Consider the following 22992-nt stretch of genomic DNA (forward strand, 5'->3'; position numbering starts at 1 on the left):
ACACACATTGGCACAGTGGATGGTGGACATGTTCTCAATCTTCGCATCTTATCAGCTTTATATTTAGAGTGACGAGGGAGAAAAAATTCACTCACACACACACACACACACACACACACTCAACTGAAGCTTATATTCAATGGACCTACTAGATACATATACGCTTATGAACACACACACACACACACACACTTGTGAGAAGTTAATGCCAACTGCTGTGACATATCACCAGTCGCCTTCTTCATGCAAAGCCAGTGTCAGATTACAACCATGCCCTTTTCCACACAAAGCAGTAGTGGGTCTCACACACACACACACACACACACACACACACACACACACTAACACAGTTGTGGGGTATTTCCACTGGCTTGAGTGTTAACATGTTCTATTCTTTACATATCACAAACACATGATGGGATTAGATTGGAAAGTGTGTGTGTGTGTGTGTGTGTGTGTGTGTGTGTGTGATAAGGTTGGTCATCAGAAAATTAAAAGTCTGTGACCCAAAAAAAAATTCAGCAAGAAACAGAACGAATTTGTTTGGACAAGAACAACTGTGTGTATTACAAGGAGAACAGCTGTCTGGGCTCGTCGATCCTGTGTGCATGTGTGTGTGTGTGTGTGCCTGTGGGTGGGTGGGAGACAGACAGCAGACAGCAGAGTGACAGATGGAACCTGTCACACAGTCTTCATCATGTCTGCCATGTTTACCCAGGAGGCTTTGCTGCCAGAATGTGTTTTGACGAGATGGAGCAGAAAAAGCAGATCGCGTTACCGTTCACTCACCCCCCAACCCCCCAACCCCCCCCCCCACACACACACACACACACACAAACAAACACAAACACACACACACATATATATGTATACATGCATACAGTAAGTGTTCCTGTAAATATGGATTTACTGATATGGTGTACTTGGAAAGAAAACTGACCAATCACAGGATAATGTAGTGATGTAATGATGACATCATCAAATGCATTTTATCATACAGAGAGAGAATGAAGTAGCTATTTCACACACACACACACACACAAACACATACACAGTTGCATCTATGAAAATGTGTGTGTGGTGTGTGTGTGTGTGTGTGTGTGTGTGTGTGTGTGTGCGCGTGATAAGTTATATTCCCACCAACACTGCTTTCTGTAACTCTGTAATGTAATGACTGTTTCTGCTAATACACTGTATACAATGCAATCTGTGTGTACATGTCTTATAGGAGTACACATAATTGTGTGTGTGTGTGTGTGTGTGTGTGTGTGTGTGTTTGACAGTGAACGCTCCGTCTCGGTGTCTTTCATCACGCTCTCCCAGATGACACCAGACACTTTAATTACCTTCACCTGCACAAAGAAACAAAGGAACCCACCCACCTCTGTACGCCACACCCTGCTTCCTAACACACACACACACACACACACACACAGACTGAGAGATCACACAACACTCACATCCAGAGAGTCTTCGTTGACGATGATGAGGGACATGCCGTGTGACACCAGTTTGCAAGAATAACCTGAAATAAAAAAAGAGATTATGTTACTACACGTTAATGTCGATTTGTTGATCAGATTTAAAATCTGTTCGTTATTAAGCTTAGATTATATAGTGCGTCGGCCATACGAGTCCCCGTCTACGACCTGTTACTATAGAGACGATAACGCATTAGAAAGAATTAACGCATTAGAATGAACTTATTGTTCGTGTTACAGTCGGAACCACGGTCCGAGCCGCGCTGTTATCCGAAAATAACGCACACCTTCTGACCAATCAGACTCAAGAACCGCACTGTGGTATACTGCTGTGAGTCAGGAGTAAAACATTACAGAATGTGCTGTTATGGAACAATAATAATCAACAGCGGGGTAGCAACTCCAGCCCATATCCTATACCAACACATTGCATTTACAAGTGTTTTACTGAGTATATTACAACCCCAATCAGCCATAACATTAAAACCACCTGCCTAATACTGCGTAGGTCCGCTTTGTGCCGCCAAAACAGCTCGGACGCGTCGAGGCATGGACTCCGCAAGACCTCTGAAGGTGTGCTGTTGTATCTCACACCAAGACGTTAGCAGCAGACCCTTTGAGTCCTGTAAATTGTGAGGTGTGGCCTCCGTCGGATCATCTTCTGTCGGATCGGACCACGCGGGCTAACCTTCATTGAGACTTGTGTGCCCATAACCCTGTCCCCGGTTCACCGGTTGTCCTTCCTTGGAGCACTTTTAGTAGGTACGACCCACTGCATACGAGGAACACCTCACAAGACCTGACGTTTCGGAGATGCTCCGACCCAGTCGTCTAGCCATCACAATTTGGCCCTTGTCAAAGTCGCTCAGATCGTTACGCTTGCCCATTTTTCCTGCTTCCAACACATCGACTTCGAGAACTGAGTGTTCACTCGCTGCCTAATAAATATACCCCATCCCTTTACAGGTGCAAATGTAACGTGATAATCAATGTTATTCACGTCACCTGTCAGTGGTTTTAATGGTATGGCTGATCGCTGTAGCAAGGTTGAGTCTAAAATGGTGCAATCCGTTAAAACCAAAAACTTTTATTTATTTATTGAATTATTTTTAAAAATATTTCACTTAGATTTTAGAACGTTGAACTTGAACTCATTTCTTAGTCATGTTTAACGAAAAAATGGTAATATATCTGATGGTTTCTCTTTATCATATGCGGTTTTTGGGACTTTAGAGTGTCTTTATGAATATTGATAGCTCTCTCTCTCCCTGTTTCTCTCTCTCTCTCACATACACACACACACACACACACACCGATATTGATGGCGGTCTCCTGTTTGTCTCCGGTCAGCACCCAGATCTTGATGTCGGCCCTCATGAGAGTGGCGATGGTCTCAGGGACTCCCGCCTGCAGGCGGTCCTCTATAGCCGTGGCTCCGAGCAACAACAAGTCCTGGTGGTGAGAGAACAGAGAAAAAAAGAAAAAAAAGAGAAAGATATATATTTTTTTAAAGTGACAGAAAACTAGTACACATTAGTGTGAATATACAGACTGAATTACTTTCTGAATTACAACTTAATCAAACTGTTGATGAACTCTCTATTAAACAAACAGCAGCTCTGAAAGTAGTTCCGGCTGTGATTCAAGAGTTTTTTGTACGGAGTTGTTTAATTAACATTTACGGAAGGAGTCTCCAGTGTTAGCACTTTGAACAGTTTTCCTCTACAGGAAAGTCTTCAGGATTTTCTATTTTTCCAGTTTCTCAGTAACATAACATGCTGTAATATTGTAATATATTGTAATATTACAGTAACTCTGCTTCATCACACCACCCTGTTGTTGATTATTTTCCTATAACAGCATGACACAGTGTATTATTCCTCACTTAATGCTTCGATTCAGTAGCAGTGCCTTGCCTCTTCTTCTTTGCTATCATGCCTTGCCCTTGGTGTGTGTGTGTGTGTGTGTGTGTGTGTGTGTGTGTGTGTGCGTGAGAAACTGAGCGAGAGAGACAGTGTGTGTGTTGGTAACATGGTGGTGTTGTTGACTCTAGCTTTATGAGGCTCTTGGCAGACTGGTGCAGGTAATCATCCCCGCTGTGGTCTAAACCCCCCACCCTTCAGCTGCTCATCTGGGATCTGGGAAGAAGCCCTAATGTACACACACACACAAACACACACCAATAACCTTTACCTCTATGTCGAATGGTATACATGTGTATGTGTAAGTATGAATGATCGGGGATGTCAGGGAGAATGTGTGCTATAATTAAGTACAGTAAGTGTTTTTTCACTAGGTTGGAGTAATGAGTCATGTGAGCGCACATCCTCCCTCCCTTAACCCTTCACCCTGCTCTAGATCAGGATCTACTGTTATAGAGACGTAACACAACACCACACCGCCCTCTGTTGGCCACATGCTGCATCACCGAGATAAAAGCTTGTCTGCATTTACAACCATATATCCCTCCGTAAAAATCCACGTGCTGTGATGTCACCATGAACCAGGGGTGTGGCTTATGTGCACCAGCAACTGTAAAGAGAAAATTGTATACCTGAATGATAGGTACTCGAAAAAAGTGTTTGGACCCCGACGATCGATATTAGTGTCTATCGTGATAGTTTTTTCATAAATCGGCTTTTTCTCAGCAATCGCTGATGGTCAGATACCTTCTCCAGCAGCTCGTAGCACTCCTCCAGTTTCTGGGCTCGGTCTTTCAGGACTGTGCTTACACGATTATACTCCTTCAGCCACTCATGATATACGCTCTCCTCCAGATCCACGTATGTAAAGCACAGAGTGCGTAAACCTGCCAGCACACACAAACATGTATACAGTACGCATTACACACACGAGCAGTGTCGAGTCAAAGATGGAGGAAGATGGATGTAGAAAGATCTTCACACCTTCAGTGGCAAACTGTTCGAGGTGAGCTATGGTCAGGTCTTTATACTGGGAGGCTTCATTCAGTCGCTCAAAGATCACGTTATCCTGCAACATGGGCATGACATCATCCATCTGAGCTATGCCATTAAATCAGGACAAGTGTTTCAGAGTGTGTGTGTGTGTTTGATAACTCACCGCTCCCTTGCAGTACAGTCGCAGTTTTCCTGCTGGAGTTCGCACCACTACTGACATGCGCTTTCGGTTGCTGCAACAGAAAAAACAGTGTGTAAAGTGGCGAAAGAGGCGTGGCCTCTGTGACTGTCAGTCCCAGTGATGAAGGCATGGCTTCTGTGCCTGTCAGTCCCATTAAAGGAGGCATGGCCTTTGTGACTGTCAGTCCCAGTAAAGGAGGTGTGGCATCTGTGTCTGTCAGTCCCAATAAAGGAGGTGTGGCCTTTGTGACAGTCAGTCCCATTAAAGGAGGTGTAGCCTTTGTGCCTGTCAGTCCTAGCAAAGGAGGCATGACCTTTGTGCCTGTCAGCCCCAGTAAAGGAGGCGTAGCCTTTGTGCCTGTCAGTCCCATTAAAGGAGGTGTGGCTTTTATGCCTGTCATGCCCATTAAAGGAGGCGTGGCCTTTGTGCCTGTCAGTCCCAGTAAAGGAGGCGTGGCCTCTGTACATTTGCTGGATCGTTGCCTCAGAACAGCATTAAATTACATAAAGTACTATATGTATATAGTGTTTATATAGTATACACACTCTTACTGTTTATACTAGTTTACAAATCGTGTATGATGAATTGGTTTGCTGCGTCCTTACCTGGAAAATTCAAGCACATTAAGCAGCTCATATGTCAATTCTTTTCCACGCTGTTTCAAACACAAACACAAATCACACAAATGTTACAAATATGACAAAAAGCATTTTGACATGTAAACATATAAAGTACACTCACACACTCATTCAGTTAAGGTGTGAGAATACACTGACCGCTTCGATGATGACTGAACATGGAGTTCTTGCTGTAAACGCAAAGCCCAGGCTTTTGGCACCTTTAACCAACGCCCCCTCGTCTAAACACAACATGAACATATCATCAATAAACCACACAAAGCAGCAAGAGTTACAGACAAAGTCCAGCATTATTATTAATCCAGACGTCCTGCCTGGATTAATAATGTCATCATGGTGTAAGGGACTGGGTATTTGTTGGGGTCTAGGGCTTGACCGATATATATCATTACATGTCCAATTTGACTGACTGGTTTGGTATCAGCGGAAATCATACAAATAAATCAATGATCTTTCAATTTTATGTTGGAAACCACCAAACATACTGTCAGACACTAGGAGGCGCTAAGAACTCACAGATTTATAAGTTTGTGTGAGTGTGTGTGTGTGTGTGTGTGTGTGTGTGTGTGTGTGTGTGTGTGAACAGTTTATTCGTTGGGCAATGAATAAAGGAATTTAATTGGGACGTCTACAATGTCATCAGAATGTACGGTACTTTACACAAACTCTATGTATTACAGATGCATCTATTCACGAATGCAGGTGCATCTCAAAAAATTTGAATATCGTGGAAAACTTCCATTTTTTTGCCGTAATTTAATTCAAAAAGTTGAACTTTCATATATTGTAGATTCATTACACATAAAGGGAAATATGTCAAGCCTTTTTTTTTCTTTTAATCTCGATGATTACGGCTTACAGCTTACGGAAATCAAAGCTCCGGTATCTCAGAATATTCGAATTTTTTGAGGTTCACCTGTATACAGTACGTATATGTCTGTAGTATAGAAATGTCTTGTGTTTATATGTATATTGCCTTTTTTTCTGGTGTGTATAGTCATATCAGTTAAATAAATTCCTGAGTTTAGCAACAGCCATTGCACGGTAATATTACTAACCCTGTGCGGTCGTACACTTCTGATGATGCTCCCATGCAGAAAAAAAAAAAATCTGCACAGAACGTCAGGACAAAAACGTGTATAGAAAAGTTGGAGTAACCGACAGCTGCTCAAACGGCAGAAGGGTCTGCGCAGTGCAAGCAGGATTTGCTAAGCAAGTTAAAAATTTGAATGACAGTTTCTTTTAAATCGATGATATTTTAATAGCAACAAACAGTCGTTCCCTCACCAGCCTCTATTTTTTTTTCTCTGACATGAAGTTAATAAGACAAAAAATGCAGCTTATCAAGTTACTGAGAAACCACAGAGCACTAACAAAACTCTGTTTTGAAGACTTTCCAATGGTGGATATTGGATATTTCCAGTTGTATAATATAGATTAGTGAAAATAAAGTGTTGATATCGGTCAGGCTCTAGTAACTGAGTTCTGAGTCATGTGATTAGATGTCTTTATAGGGTGGAGTGTTTGTGATTGGATGCCACACCTGGTGAGGAGGCCTGATATATGATCTGGTTTCCGTCTCGCTCAGGAACCACAGTGTGACACACGGCCATCATGGTCAAAAACTCACAGATCTCAGGAGAGGTGGGCTACAGGGGAAAGGACCGAGACAGGAGTGGACGGTTTATAAGATAAGATGAGATGAAATGAAGTGTGTAGTGCGTTATGATGATGATGATGATGATGATGATGACGGCGATGGATGAGCACTCACATGATCCTTCTCTATGTTCTGGATGAGAGCGGGATCGTCAAACTCTGTGGAGCTGTGGTTGCTGGAGGGAAGGTGGCTGAGAGAGAGAGAGAGAGAGAGAGAGAGAGATTCAGTGAAATGCAGAACATTGTGGATTAGCTGCGTTACCGAGACAGAATGACTCCTGACCTGAAATCCTCCATGGATCGATCGGAGTCGAGATCTGGAAAATGCCTGCGGATAGACTAATAAATTAATAATTTCCAGACACACACAAACATAAACACACACACACACACACACACACACACACACACACACACACACAACAACAGGTCAATACGCTATTAGCTAAGAAAGCCTGAAAAATGGATGCTCACGCAAACCCAGTGATGAACGACGATAAATAAGAAAGCATTAAGCTGTAAATGTACCCATATGTGATCCCGGCGATGGTGCATTTCTTAAAATGCATGACGTTACAGGTCAGAGTGCCAGTCTTATCGGAAAACAGATACTTCACCTGAAAGAGAGAGACCGATAGAGAAGAGAAACAGAGTGAGAGAGTGTGGGGGGTTCAAATTAACCAAGTTTAAAAACTTTGTGAGAAGAAGTGTGTGGTAAACGAGTGGTTTAGCGATCGGAAGGCGGGGCTTCACCTCACCTGGCCGAGCTCTTCGTTCAGATTGGACGTGCGTGCCATGGCGGGCGTGTCTGTCTCAGCGTAGTACATCTCCCTGTCCTGAAATGACGTATTACAAATCCGATTAGAGCTGCACAGTGAAAAGAAGGTGGCACAGTGCAAATGCAAAAATAAAATAAAAAGATTCATTATGCATTTATTTTGATGGCTAGAATTTTCCATTCTATTACGATTTTTCCAATTTAAAAAAAAATAATATTCTTAACACATTTTGTGCATGCTGAAGCTTTTCATAATGCGCCTGAAAAGTAAGTTATTATTTTCCCCATCCCTAATTACCAAGCCATCATTTTGTGTTTTGTCAAATATATAAAGCTTTTGAATTAAAAATGAATTAAGGGTGCCCTTTTCAAACGTTAAACATAAACCTACATATATTCAAACATACAGTATATAAATGATGGCTATGCTAACATGGTACGTGACAATAAGAAACTGTTTAAACGTTTTTATTTAAAACACACACACTAACATGCTTACCCAGTTTATAAAAAGGGCCTGTGTGAACTTGACGACCTCCAGTGTGACCAGCAGGCTGATGGGAATCAGGTTATTGTACAGAATGATGAAGGTCAGCAGATTGTACCAGAAGTTCAGTGAGATGTCGCCTGTAGAATAGCACACACACACACACACACACACACACACACTGCAGAAATGCTTACAGAAAGGTGTTTGTGCCGTGTGTGCATGCGTGAGAGGTGTTGAGGGGTGTGTGTACCTGTACGGGAGAGGTACCAACACTCCACGTCCTTGTGCTGTTTGTTCCAGATGGCCGCACCGATAGAGCTCACCAGTGCCATCACAAGGAGGATCCCAAACAGCACCAGGATCTGTACGTTCATCACTCGCTCCACGTTCGAGCGCTTCAGAGGAGCTTTCGTGGAGTTCTACAAGACGGAATATCGCGAATGTTATATTACATCACTAGGCTCGGTGAATTCTTAACAACGTTGTGAGTAATACTTTCTACAGTACTTCTACACCGGAGTATAACAGATGCCCTCTTAAAACGAATACATGTGCTTTTGTCGTACATTCATTTTTGACATATTTTATACATAATTATTACGTAAAGGCATAGTTTGGTACCAATTTTATTTCCACAATTCCACATTCACCCAAGACATGTTTTTGTGTTTCAAGTTTACTCCTTTTAATTTTGCACTGGAGCTACTAGAAGAATCCGGCTAAGTGCAACCTGTAGCTAACATACGATCCCTGGTTTCGCACTGTGAACACGTTACTGTCCTGTTACATCTGCGACACCGGGTATTCAGAGTCCGTAATGAGTCCAAATGTCCAAACGTTAAGTAAATATTTATGAGGGGAAACAATAAAATAGCACCTGATCCCGCACATCCATGAGAATCCATTAATACTACAATGAAATCGTAACGTGTATGCAGGACGTCGGCTTTTTAGTAAATTCTTTTAAGTTGCTATTTTGAATTGATAAAATAGCGTTAATATTTTTGTTGATCTGATGTGCTGTCCTGTAAAGAAAATGTGCTGATGGTTTGAAGGATAAGCTGACCAAGTGCAGTTCATAATTTAATCCATAGAGATCAGCAATGTCTCCAGTTAAGATTCTGTCTCCTCTGATGCCCTTTGTGTCGGGTAAAAAAAAAAACTTTTCATGGACTTTAAAGGAACCATTTCACCAACCTGCATGAGTTTGGAGTCATGGCCGGTGTAGACGACGATTCCTACAACCCACTGCGTGTTTCTAATCTGTGCTCCTCGGAGTAACACCTGGTCCGGTCCGAGAGCAACAGGACTGTGAAACAGAAAACGTAACGTTGGTGGGTGTGTGTAGGTGTGTACTTTACGTGTGAGAGAGAACACTATCTACATTTATGAATGTTTGTATGACTACTAAGTTAATGAAGGTTCTATAATTTTACACGCATGAATGTAATATGTGTGGAGGGGTGCACATACTTATGGTTGTCCAGTCGCAATGTGCCAGTGAAGTCATACAGGTGTCTGTTAGGTCCCTCACACTCCAGCCGACCGGACAGACCCATCAGCTCTTCTACAGACTGCAAACTGGCTGTAAGAGAGAGACCCTACAACACACACACACACACACACACACACACACACACACGTATGTGATTTTACTTATGTGACAGAAATATCATATCTCTTGAATATGTTTTCAGGATACATGACATATATATCACAATATTTTTCGTTTTTTTGAGGTTACTGTTGGAACACTGACTAGCATGCTAGCAGCCACAATATAAACTAGCATGTTTCACATTTAAAAAAAAAAAAAAAAAGACACACACACACACGCACGCACGCATACACGCACGCACGCACACACAAACACACACTGTAACTAGTCAGCATTTAAATATGTAGCTGTAACCCCACAATAACACGTATGGAACATTGTGAGAACATTAGCTAGCTAACACACAGAAAATGAATTATGTTAATATAACTGAAAACCTTCTATAAAATGTTACACAAATAAATTTTACCTAACAAACATTTGCCTAAAATCATCATTGGTTAATTTACCAACATTTTTAGCATGCTAGCTAGGTAGTTGGTACTTCGGCTAATCTTTTGTTAGTTAGCTAGCAGTTATTTAGTTGACTTAGCAACTTAGCAATAATTACCCACCGTAGCTGAAATTACTCACTAGCTCATTTAACTTCCATTAAATGCTACCTAAACTAGCTATCATTAGCTGGCTAATCAACACTAACTGATACAAGGTAGTCCCTGCTGAAAAGGGGGAAAAAACAATAGAAATCATTACAGAAATTCTAATGGTTTCCACTAGAAATATCATTAAAACCCTTAACAAATGTAGTGTGTTTTGGGCCATATTCTATTAGGATTTGGGTTTTTTTTGGTTTCCACTAGACATAAACATGCCACCAACAAAACCCAACACATTACCAGTAGAGACCATTATAGTTTCCATTAAAACCAATACAATTCCTATTATAACCATTAAAACCATTAGAATTCCTGTAATGGTTTCTATCGTTATTTTCAGCAGGGTGGTTAGTTCATGAACTACATATAAAATGAATATAATATGCTTTTCTGCCTTTGCTCACATTTCTGTCTACTCTGAGGCTTTGAACAGTGGAGTTTGGTTTGAGGAGCTGCAGACAGATAAAACTCATTCAGGCAAACACTACAAATACAAGCACACACACACACACACACTCATACACTCGCTAGTATAAATCATTCCACTGACTTGTCGGATTTTCAGGTTGGTTTCTCCGTCCAGGTTTGAGGTCTCAGTGTAACACATGGCCTGAGGCTCACTGTGAGAGGAACAACAATAATGATTTATTAACACAATATTAGCACGTTCGCACAATATAACACAGCATCACAACATTTCATGACAGGAGACCACACTTAAAACTAGGTGACTACAAACATGAGAACTGAATCTCTAAAACTAAAAGTCAGTGAAAAAATTGAATTCGCAGAAATTTTTCCTTCAATCTGCCATGACACACTAAGCGACTGTTTTTTGCTTCTTTAGCTTTTCACTGGAGCTATGAAATTCATTTAGCTAACAAGTAATGGCAGTCTGTCTCACAAAACCACACCATAACATCACTGAGCTCAGTGATGAACTAGTAAGGCATATTGAATGTGGTTCAAGGCACACGTTTACAGAAAATGACTTTGGGTGAGACAAACTTTCGTTACTTGTTAGCTAAATTAGCTTTCTACAGTAACTCCAGTGCAAAACTTCAGAAGCAAACATCAGAGTTAAGCACGTCTTGGCTACATTTCTCGAGTGTAAATTTCATTTTTCATCAAACGACTCCTTTAACGTGTCGAAATGCTACGTTAAATTATACGGTAACACATGATTCAAACACAAATGTATAAAAACATACACACAGACACATACTTCACCCATGCGCTCACCCAAGATTCACACTAGCAAGCGATAAAGCATCAAGCGGTCATTTATTTTCTACATACAAGCACGACCTGCGGTTAGTTCCCATTTACTGTTGGACCTCTCATTAACTGTCTATAGAGACTAGACTTGCAACGATATTACAATTTTCACACGACGTATCTCTAGTTCGCACAGGTAATACCTATATTAGCGCTGGTTGGACACTAGATGGTGCTATGGGGTCATTTTCGCGACACAATAACGCAAGGCAGTTTGATTTCAAACTTTGATTTTTATTTTTGAACAAAATATAACCAAAAGAAACTGTCGAGTGTGCAGCAATATTTTGAAAGACGGCTTTTCAGCAATGTTAAAGGTCAGGGGCGTTAGCTGAACTGTTAATCATACGGGGCTGAGCCCAGATTCTTCTCCGTCAAAAACACTTTTAAAAACGTAACTTCTAAAGACTGCTTCCATGCACTGATCGCTGATAGCCTAGCACTGAACATAGCACTGAACACTGAACCAGCCAACTGATTAGTGATGGATTTGATTTGCGTTTAACTAGTTTAGTTTTAGAAGCTATACATAGCTACTACCATTCCTATGGAAGCCTGTTTCTGTCACGTAGAAAAAAATTAATAATTACGACTTTATAGCTCGCAATTCTTTTTTTCTCGCAATTACAAGTTTACAGCTCACAATTCTGACTTTATTTCTCGCAATTATGAGTTTATATCTCACAATTCTGACTTTATTTCTCACAATTACAAGTTTATTTCTCACAATTCTGACTTTATTTCTCGCAATTATGAGTTTATATCTCACAATTCTGACTTTATTTCTCACAATTACGAGTTTATTTCTCACAATTCTGACTTTATTTCTCACAATTACGAGTTTATTTCTCACAATTCTGACTTTATTTCTCACAATTACGAGTTTATTTCTCACAATTCTGACTTTATTTCTCACAATTACGAGTTTATTTCTCACAATTCTGACTTTATTTCTCGCACTTACAAGTTTATATCTCACAATTCTGACTATATTTCATGAGATTTAAACTCACAATTCGGAGAAAAAAGTCAGAATTGTGACATGTTAATGCAAAATTGTGGGAAATAAAGTCAGAATTGCGATATTAAATCGCAATTGTGAAAAATAAAGTTGCAATTACCTTTTGTATTATTTTTCTTCATGGTAAAAACGGGCTTTCATACTTTTCTCATCAAGTAACTAAAAAAAGTGCTGGACAGGCCACAAGCGACAATAGTAGTGGTCTTGTCACTTGCTAGTGTGAACGTCTCACACACACACACACAAACACAAACACAAACACAAACACACACTGTGTTGCTGACCTGGAGGACACTATGACCATGTCAGCGGGGAGATGCTGCCCATTGGTCACCTTCACTATGTCTCCCACTGCCACCTAGTGGGCAGGTGCAGCATTGCGACAGCATGAAGGGAGGGGGAGATCCAGAATGAGAACGAGTACGAGAAATAGAAGGAGGAGACACATACACACAAGAAGAACAAGAGGAGTAAGACAGAGAAAGAGAGAAAATGGAGAATGTGAGCAGACAGAACTGTGCACTTGGAGCCAGTAATGGAAAGGTGACTAAATGAGCTACAACTACAGCAGGCGTAGATGAAATGAGACCCAGAGAACCAGACAAACAGAGAGAAAGGGGGACAGAGAAAGAGGAGGACGAGATAAAGTGGGAGGACGTGAAAGAAATAGAGGGATGAGGTTACCTGTTTCCAGATGATAGTCTGCCATGTGCCGTTGCGCAACACTGGAGAAAAAAAAAAGAACATAGTGCAATATTTTAACGACATGATATCTAACACACTAACACATACACACACCAACAATACTCAACCTGTTGTCTTCTTTTTGTTCACTGTGTTGTCTGCTTTGTGTCGTTTCTGCAGACATAAAAAAATTCTCAGTTATTTACATAAAGAATGGCTTCACTAACAGGGTTGCCAGGTTGAAACAAATGCTTCTTACACATAGGAACCAATTCAGGGAATTGAGATTTAAAGTTGCATTTGACTAAAGCTTGCAATTCATCATTTCTAACCTTCAACTTGGAAGAACCCTCTTCCCAACTCAACTCGGAGGAATCCGGGATTTTTTCCACTTTGTAGTTCGAACACACAGAGGCCCCCATTTGTAAGTCGCTTTGGAGAAAAGCGTCTGCTAAATGAATAAATGTAATGTAAATGTAGGTCTAAAATGATCTTGCTCAAGAGTTCAGCAGTGACTCTCTAGCTGTGATGAGGATAAATCTTCAGATCACTAGCTCAGAGCTAACAATCAGTTCTGATTTGATTTGAAAAGGAACCCAATCTGGCAACCCTGGCACCGCAAACACTAAATTCTTCGCTCAACAATAAATGAATTGTGTTCAAAGCAGCCTAATATGCATACTACTTGCACACTACACATGCCATTCAAGTCGAATCTCTACGTATGCATCCCACAATGCAATGCACTGTCACAGACAGATGATAGATGTGTATATTTCAATACAATGTAGTTCAATCAACTGAAGTTTTGGCTTGCATAAGCATAAAAGTGCATCAGTCTAACTTTGATATAATTCCTATATAATATTTTTGTCATAATATGAACTTCTGTAACATTTTACACGTCTCAGTAATAGGACAAGTTGCGTGTGGGTTTTTTTATTTGTCTTATTAGCTTCAGTTCAGAGAAAGAAAGTGAGCCTGATAATGGAACGAATGTTTATAGCTGCTATAACGTGTATAAGAGTTAACAGGAACGTTCCACATCATTAAATGCGGAATACAGAGGAATAAAACACTTCAGGACGTGCTGTTATAGGAAAATAATCAACTTTGTGGTGGTAAGAGTGGCTCCGCTTCATCACAGCACCCAGTCAGTGATATTCTTTCCTACATCAGGAAGTGTTTTAGTCCTTACTTGATACAAGGTCGAACCCTTTAAACACTAGCACAGTATTAGTGGTTAGCACGTTTGCCTCACACCACCGGGGGTTGGGGGTTCGAAACCCGCCTCTGTCCTGCGTGCACAGAGTTTGCATGTTCACCCCGTGCTTCGGGGGGTTTCCTCCGGGTACTCCGGTTTCCTCCCCAAGTCTAAAGACATGTCTTGTAGACTGATTTGCATTTCCAAATTATCCGTAGTGTGGTAATGTGTGTGTGATTGTGACCTGGTATGGGTTGGGACCCTGTCCAGGGTGTTCCCCGTCTTGTACCCAGTGTTCCCTGGGATAGGCTCCAGGCTCCCCACTACCCTGTATAGCAGGGGTGGGCAATCTTATCCGGAAAGGGCCGGTGTGGGTGCAGGTTTTCATTCCAACCAAGCAGAAGCCACACCTGAATCTATTGAAAGCCAAGATCAACTGATTAAACAGGTGGAATCAGGTGTGCCTCCTGTTTGGTTGGAATGAAAACCTGCAGCCACACTGGCCCTTTCCGGATAAGATTGCCCATCCCTGCTGTATAGGATAAGAGGTCTGGAAAATGGACGGACGGATGGATGGATGGATGGATGGATGGATGGCTGATCTTTCTACATACACCAGAGGGCGCTCTTACTCACATAGTCCTCAATCATTTCCTTAATCCCAGCCACAGTCAGAATGAAGATGAGAGGCACCAGAGTGGTGTAGCGTCCAGTCGGCGAGACATCAGGGATTTGCTGCAAACACACACACACACACACACACACACACACACACACACACACACAAGACAGATACCTCATGACACAGTCACATTGCATCCTTCTTTCTTCAGATGCTCTTTAAAAAAACAAACAAAAAAAAACACTTTTACATTCTAACCTGAAGTAAACAAATGCTAAAATGGCATATTAAAAAAGGGCTTTTGGAAATCTAGCTTTCATCTTTCTGGAGTCAATTCAGACTAATGCAGCAGAGGTCTCACAGCCATAAAACTGCACCAGGGCCGTCTTTCATCTGTGATCAATGAGACGGTGGGAGCGATGCAGCGCTTGTAAAGCAATTGTTTCGGGTAAGGATTTAGAGTTGATCTTTAAGTGTTTCTGAACGGACGCTACTGATCAATATAACCTACCGATTCGCATGACTGCGACTAGCCGATTTAGCTGAAAGTTTAGAAAGGTGGAAAACGAATATTGAATATTGAAATGAATACTGCATGAGACAGACTTCCGTTACTTGTTAGCCACATTATCCTCACAGCTCAGTTGCAAAACAAAAGCAGCAAACCTCAGACTGATCGAAGGGGCAGACTTGGGGAGAGTAGAACTTGATGTTAACTTGAATTTTTTTTTTTTGTGGTGGGGGGGCAGAAACATCATTTACGCATAACTGTTTTGGTAATTAGGACAGTCGAGCGCTTTGTAACAGTACGTTCACGCCGTGCGGTTTCTCGCTAACATGACAAGCTGTGTTTTTTAAAAAAAAAAATTTATTAACTTTAAGAGAGAAAAAAAGAAGAAGGTGAGGGAACGACTTTATAAATAAGAACTAACTTCTTTTGTAGACGTTCCATGACATTAATATTAAATGTAGCTACAAACGGATAAAAAGTGTCACTCTTGAATAAATGAGAAATTCTAATTATTGACAAATCGCTGTGGTAAAAGAGGAATAAAACACTCTGGGACATGCTGGTATTGGAAAATAATCAGCTTCCAGGTGATACGAGTAATTCTGCTTCACCCTGTCATTGATGATCCTATAGCAGAACATCAGGTGTTTTTTATTCCTTACCTAAGATTTTTTATTCTTCTTCAGCTCAGGTATATGTGTGTGTGTGTGTGTGTGTGTGTGTGTGTGTGTGTGTGTGTGTGTGTGTGTTGAGTCGTACCTGCATTAGGGCGATAAAGAGGAAGAAAGCATTGGCAGCTCGCCGGATCTGCTCATACAGGAAGCGAGGCAGGAAGGTGAAGATGCCGTACTTTGTCGTGCTGCAGAAGAAGAACAGGAAGTCCTCATAAACATCCATCTCATCATCTCACCGTTCTGCGTTTCACAAATAACACTCCTGACTGCTTTGGACTGCTGGCAAAGCTGAGCCGGTGTGTTTTACAAAGCGCATGGGTGTGTGGGTGACGTTCCACAAAATGCAACTCCAGTCAATAAATGCCTAAAGTGCTACTTGTCAATAGCAAAAAAAAAAATTTTTTTTTTTTTTTTAAAAAAGTCATTAAAACCGGCCTCATTCTGCGCATCTTAAAAGCAGAGCAGATCTAAATATAGCTCGCTGCTCGTCGGCCGTGGCAGCGTGAGCTCGATTCGGGATCGATTCCACTTCAATACCTCTTTGGGTCACTCTAAAAAAGCTTTCTGCTTGTGTGTTTGTTTTTTTTTGTAGCATCCACCCACCCAAAATAAAACACCCTGACATCACTGTTCTGCCCAAATTTAGAGAACGAGTCCAAAAATACGAGGCTGGACAACCTTGACAACCTTTTACATCTATTGACCGCCACTGAGTGGGTTTTAAATAGTCTCGCAGTCATTACAGTCCGCCGTTAAAGTCAGTAAATATAACTGAGATTTTGTCTTCATCTCAAGGCTGTACATCAGCTTATCTAACACGCAGGCGGCGAAAATCAGGTGACGGGGCAGGCCACTCTGTCACGCACAGCACTCCGAATATCATCTCTAATACTGCAAATTCTGACACGAGATGGTTCCATGCTAACGGTATAAATGACAAACAGCTCTTTGACTGATCACTAGATTTAGTTTTCAGGTGACTGTAGCAAGCAGGGAAAACGTGTAAATGCTACACCTGCTGAAAAAAACTCAACAAAACAGGGAAATTCTAATGGTTTCCAGTACAAATATCATTACAAACCATCTGCTCTTAACCAATAAAACCATTACCAGTACTAGTCCATAATGGTATCCACTACAGTTATCATTACAGTTTCCACCATTACAGTTTCCATTAAAACCAATACAATTCCAGTTATAACCATTAAAACCCTTACAAATTCTACGAGGGTTTCTATTGTTTTTTGTTGTTGTTGTGTGGTTTGTTGTTGTTTTTTTGGGGGGGCCGGGGGGTTACGGCTAAACTGTATGTTGAAACCTAAACCTAAAATGTTGATTATGTTCAAAATTATTTTAAAGTGTGTAATGTAATATTGCTGAATAAATCAAATTAAAAAAAACATTCTGCTTGCTAATAAGCTAAGCTACGTAACAGTGCGCACCAGGCAAACCACAGCATCGGGAAACTCATTTCCAGATGCTGTTGTGTCAACATTCTTTTACTCTGAATTTTTATTTACTTATTTATTTAAAGCGAGACGGACGTATGACTTATGACGGGTGGTGTGCACGTGTGTTTGTTTCTTTTCTGTGTAAACACAAGCACATTGTTCCTGCTGTTCGTAACCAAGCGGCAGGTTCACAGCCTAACACACACAGCAACCAACACAACGACATCAAACACCCACTCACGGCTGACCTGGAAGTACAGCAGACTAGCTCTGATATCCGAGCGCAGCCTAATGTTCATACGATACCATCCTCTTCATCTAATCACATTCACACACACACACACACACACACACACACACACACACACACTGAACCACACTAGTATGAGACACTAGCTGTAAGTTCTGTGCTATTACAGCTGTGTGCGTGTGTGCGTGTGTGTGTGCGTGTGTGTGTGTGCATGCGTGTAATGTCATTCAGCACCATGCAGTCCTTCTATGTTATATCTAATGTTGTTGTTTGTGGACATGTCGCCATGGTGACACTGTGATTGACAGGTAAGGTTGATAGGTCAGGAAGCTGAAACGTGGCTGTGAATAAAACATGGAGGCGAAGAGGAAGATAACGGAGGTGGACTGTGGTTTGGATAAACACGCCTTTACTCTACCGGAGATCAATTTCCACTCAACGAGGAGAGATCAGCAGGACGAGCACGCGCCATGACAGAGAGGAGGAGGAACAGGAAGCAGGAGGCGCATACACACACATACACAGACTACCTTCCTTTCTATGGAACTGGCCAAGGAACAGGCCTCCCTTACACACACACACTGTAATCTTGTTTCAGGAACCAAAATAGAGCCTCTTAGAGTAAAATCCAATCATGAGGCGGAACTGACGGATCGATCTTGTGTGTGTGTGTGTGTGTGTGTGTGTGTGTGTGTGTGTGTGTGTGTGTGTGTGTGTGTGAGCAGAGAAATGTTGACAAACCACGCCGAATAGCGAGCTAATATGAAAATGGCTCAGGATTTGATCTACGACCCAAAGCTACCTTAATTTCTTGCCGTATCAGCTTCTCTGCGATTTGAAAGCTCCATTTAGCGATTTTTATGACCAAAAACAAATAAAGATATAAATATGATTATTCATCGCCTCCCCATTTCTTCCGTAATATACATTCACATCAGATCAGATTTAAAGTCAAATCACTTTGAAGCCTTTGACCGAGTGTTGTTTTTTTTTTTCTTTTCTTTTCCTTCTACTTAGCAATCTCCGTCTCCATGCCGTCGTGGTCATGTGACCACGAGACGTAAACGATTCGAAAATCAGAACTGAGGACTGGAAAACTTGTTATTCCGACTTGAAGGTGTTCACGTGTTTCTTTTCGGTTACTAGATAAAAGCAGCGGTTGTCGTTTTTAGCTAATATTGACTAGCATTAGCGTGGAGCTGTGTTGAGAAACCGTGAAACATTAGCACAAATTTAGCCGTAATTGATTCGAGATGAATTATTAACTAAAGTTCCTGTGTCCAACTTTTTTTCTTGGAGTACATGGATTGGATACAGAAATTCAGACTTGTACTTCCTGCTTGGATTGAATGACGAGTTTTCTCATATATCGTGAGTGTAGTGCAAATAGTTCCCTATAAGCCGTATTTACAGTCCTCATCCAAGTGCAAAGACCTGTGGTGAGTCCTTACGTCTCAGACAGTGGAACGGTTTCAGACACCATGTTTATTTTTTGATAAGAACTTTCTTTTTTACCGTACTGATAGACATCAAAGAGCTAACACGCAAAAGTACCATTTAAATCACACTCGTATTGGCAAACAACAGAAATGCCTTTCGGTTATCAGCACGTCCTCGACTCGGAAAGCCAGGGCTCGTAGAAAAAGAACGGTAATTATTCTAAGCTATAAGGTGTAATTACAATATTGTGATGGTGTCCATGTGCATTTGCGTCGTAATTACAATATTTCTAATAGGACTCGAAGGCAGCATTTATAAGACGCTTCTCATACGGTACTGTACGAAAGTCTTATGCACGTGCAAAGAAATGCTGTAGAGCAAACGTGTTCAAAAATACAATTAAATTAAATATGAAATAAAATTCTCTAACCGTTTGTACTAAAAATAAATAGGGTGCGTAAGACTTGTGTACGTCTATGCGAGGTCTTGCCGGTGTTTAGTGTGGCTGTGTTCTGAGTTTTATTACTCTGTTTTCCTTGTTAGTGTTAGGAAGGTTTGCAAACGCTTGCCTTGACGATATTATGCAATAACAGTCATAAGTGTGATATTTCTATCTTGTACACAATGTGTAGCATTTGTTCGCTGAGTCGTACCGTCTGGATGAAAAGTTAGCTATAGCTAGTGGCTTTTTTTTCCTCCTAAAGTGAAGGCTTTCTGAGTAAAGTATATATAGCTCTACCTCCAAGTCCACGTTCAGTAGCTACTTCAATTTCTTACAGCAACCAAATTCAGCAATGGAAATAAGGACAAAATGTGGGATGACCAATTTGTTCTATTAATTTACTGCTCAGTCCAGTGAAGCCCGCTCGCTGTTCGTCTTTTAAACACCGCCACTAGCAGAGGATGCTACATATTTTACAAGCTGATATACTTGGGAAATCCCTTGGGGGAAATCCATAAGGTAGAACTTTACATCAAGCTAACAATCGCTAACAATAAACTGTCCCGGCTTGCTCTTTAAGCGCAGACGCATGTGCTCGACCGGCTCAGACTGATGACCCTAGTGACAGGTTTGAAGAACGTCGTCTACGGAAATGGATATTCACGTCAATACGGTGACATTTCTATCCTCACAGATGAAGTTTGTTTATATTTCAGCAACGATCAAATAAGTCAATATTCCACAAACACACACACAAACACACACACAAAAAAACAACAACACAGTCATGCCAACCCTTGTGTTTTATCTTGCAGTGTTTCTTTGCTGTTTGGTGTGTAAAAAAAAAAAAAAAGACACTTCCGAGGTGATCGCAGCTAAACACAGATTACTCTCAGCAGTTAAGTCTGATGAGAGATTTTACAAGTACATTTTGTTGTACATTTGCTCAATGTAAAGATTTTAAGTGCTACAGAGAGTAAGCCACCGTATTGAAGCATAATGTATAATAGACTTAACAAATAACAGATCAATTTAAACACATCTCCCATTTCGTTCTGGCACCAGGACTGAATATATATATATATCATAACCGCCAGCAGCAACTTCGTCTGAAACTGCCTGGACTCATCCAAAGTGGAACTGAAACGAAACGACAGGATAAGGATAAGGATAAGGATAAGGATAAGGAGTGTCGTCTTTGATCAGAGACTGCGATAAAAAGAAACGGAGGAAAAGCAGAGCAGCCGGTTCTTCAATATCATGTTTAGCTGAATGAAAGTGCAAATATATCACGGATATCACTGACCTCATCGCTTTAAAAAAATAAAATTAAACATACAGAATTGTGTGTTACGTAATACTGAAGTATATTGCATTTATGAAATTATGTACTTATAGCCTCTACTCTTTTTTTATTCAAGAATGTAAAAATGTGTTCATTTTCTATACATTACTCCTATGGTGATTTATTTATTCCACTATTTCTAATGGGTTTTTTATTTGTATTTTTTTTATAATAATGATGGAGCTGTCAATCAAATAAGTCACATGTCATATTATTAATAAATCTTACAGATATACTAAAACTCCTAACGTAGCTACAGGTTATTTTAATATGTTAAAGAATGCACGGAAAAACTACTAATATACGGTTTGTAAAGTTAATATAAACAGCATGTACGCTGTTTTGCATTGTGCATTGTTTTTCGTTATATATTTATGTCTAATTTAAAAGTTTAGAAGTATTTGTGACCTAGTAGGACCGCCAATGAATGAATAAATTAGTGAGTGAGTGAGTGAGTGAGTGGATGGATGAGTGCATGAGGACTCACCTGACGTGGTTGTCGCAGAACTTGGTGCTCTGTGTCCGGTTGAGGTGCACGGTCCTCGCCGAGAAGTCTGCGGGCTCCGCGTGCGACGTGCTGGCGGACATCTCGTCTTCTGCCCTGCGGTAGCCGGTGGATGAGCAGGCGGGTCCTGGAGAGAGGACAGACTGTGGTAAGTGTGCGTGGGACACGGACGTAGAGAGACACAGATACGCACGCACATACAGAGAGCGCGGATGCTGAGAGGAAACCCGACATGCGCTCCTCCCCACATGCGTCTCTCAATCCCTCTCCATCAGAGCGCCACAGCTCGGGATAAAACAAAAAATTCTGTCACCGATACGCCCACCACCCCCCTCCCAACCTCCACCCCCCGCCCCTTTCTCTCTCTCTCTCTCTCTCTCTCTCTCTCTCTCACACACACACACACACACACTTCTATAGAATGTGCTGATGAATGCGCGCCTTCATTGGAGACCCTTCCACCATTTGTTTTACGCACACAGAGGGACAAAATGTGAGCCTGGAATTTGCTCAGATGTACTACATTCAATCCAGGAGGCGTTATTATATTTTTGCGAGCAATATTGAGCATATATTTTAAAAATGCATGAAATCTTTCTATATTGTACTACAATGTTCTTGATTTTCAGCCTCTCTGTCTGATCTCCTGATTTTCTCTCTAAAATCCAAAAGTTCAACCGACAGCAAGTGAGCAACCCATACAGACCTAACAAAAAAAGGAGGTTCACAAAGGGCTGCAGGTCCACATTGTGATTTATTGTATGATTGTATTGCTTTTCTTTGCTCGCGTGAACGCGCGTAAACCGATCACGGATCATGAATTATACACGTGCGCGCGGACGAGTGTGCGAGTTTACCCAGCTGGCGCGACGAGCACGAATACGGGCGGTGATGATGGATGGATCGGATGGATGGATGGATGGATGGATGGAGCAGAATGGTGTCTCCTCCTTTCTCTCTCTCTCTCTCTCTCTCTCCTTCCCAGGCCTGAGTGACTCGCGGCGGTAAAGCAAACCCCTCCGTGTCCGTCTCATCAGCCCGGTTCCTGTAACTTAATAACGCCCTCTTTTTCTTTTTTTTTTTAAACACTTTCCCTATAATAATGTCTTATTTCACGTCACACATCACGTCCGCGTATCCGTTCTGGTAAGTGTGTACAGTACTACAGCCCAAGCTTTCATCCTGCCCGAGTGTGAAAGGGCTTCG

General features: G+C 41.3%; 1 protein-coding gene across 16 annotated transcripts in view; it reads right to left on the reverse strand.

Annotated features, from left to right (window-relative positions):
• Window positions 1-22992, reverse strand: part of atp8a2 (ATPase phospholipid transporting 8A2) — a 65696-nt gene that overhangs the window by 27578 nt on the left and 15126 nt on the right. For 9 of the 16 annotated variants that reach the window (XR_008384461.1, XR_008384460.1, XR_008384459.1 and 6 more), the window contains exons 2-25: window positions 21769-21913; window positions 16439-16538; window positions 15183-15281; window positions 13471-13516; window positions 13343-13383; window positions 12943-13016; window positions 10910-10979; window positions 10764-10811; window positions 9619-9746; window positions 9343-9454; window positions 8396-8564; window positions 8155-8282; window positions 7636-7713; window positions 7406-7494; window positions 7161-7205; window positions 6993-7068; window positions 6762-6867; window positions 5357-5439; window positions 5186-5235; window positions 4563-4632; window positions 4388-4472; window positions 4151-4290; window positions 2795-2933; window positions 1461-1525 (exon numbers count right to left, since the gene is read on the reverse strand). Coding sequence is in view for 11 of the 16 variants with exons in the window: in XM_053611470.1 (XP_053467445.1) it covers window positions 1461-1525; window positions 2795-2933; window positions 4151-4290; window positions 4388-4472; window positions 4563-4632; window positions 5186-5235; window positions 5357-5439; window positions 6762-6867; window positions 6993-7068; window positions 7161-7205; window positions 7406-7494; window positions 7636-7713; window positions 8155-8282; window positions 8396-8564; window positions 9343-9454; window positions 9619-9746; window positions 10764-10811; window positions 10910-10979; window positions 12943-13016; window positions 13343-13383; window positions 13471-13516; window positions 15183-15281; window positions 16439-16538; window positions 21769-21913 (2186 nt within the window). In the remaining 5 variants the exon portion in view is untranslated. The other 7 variants (XM_053611472.1, XM_053611467.1, XM_053611474.1 and 4 more) reach the window with 7 other exon arrangements.

This window comes from Ictalurus furcatus, chromosome 23 (genome assembly GCF_023375685.1).
Source record: "Ictalurus furcatus strain D&B chromosome 23, Billie_1.0, whole genome shotgun sequence".
Taxonomy (NCBI): Eukaryota; Metazoa; Chordata; class Actinopteri; order Siluriformes; family Ictaluridae; genus Ictalurus; species Ictalurus furcatus.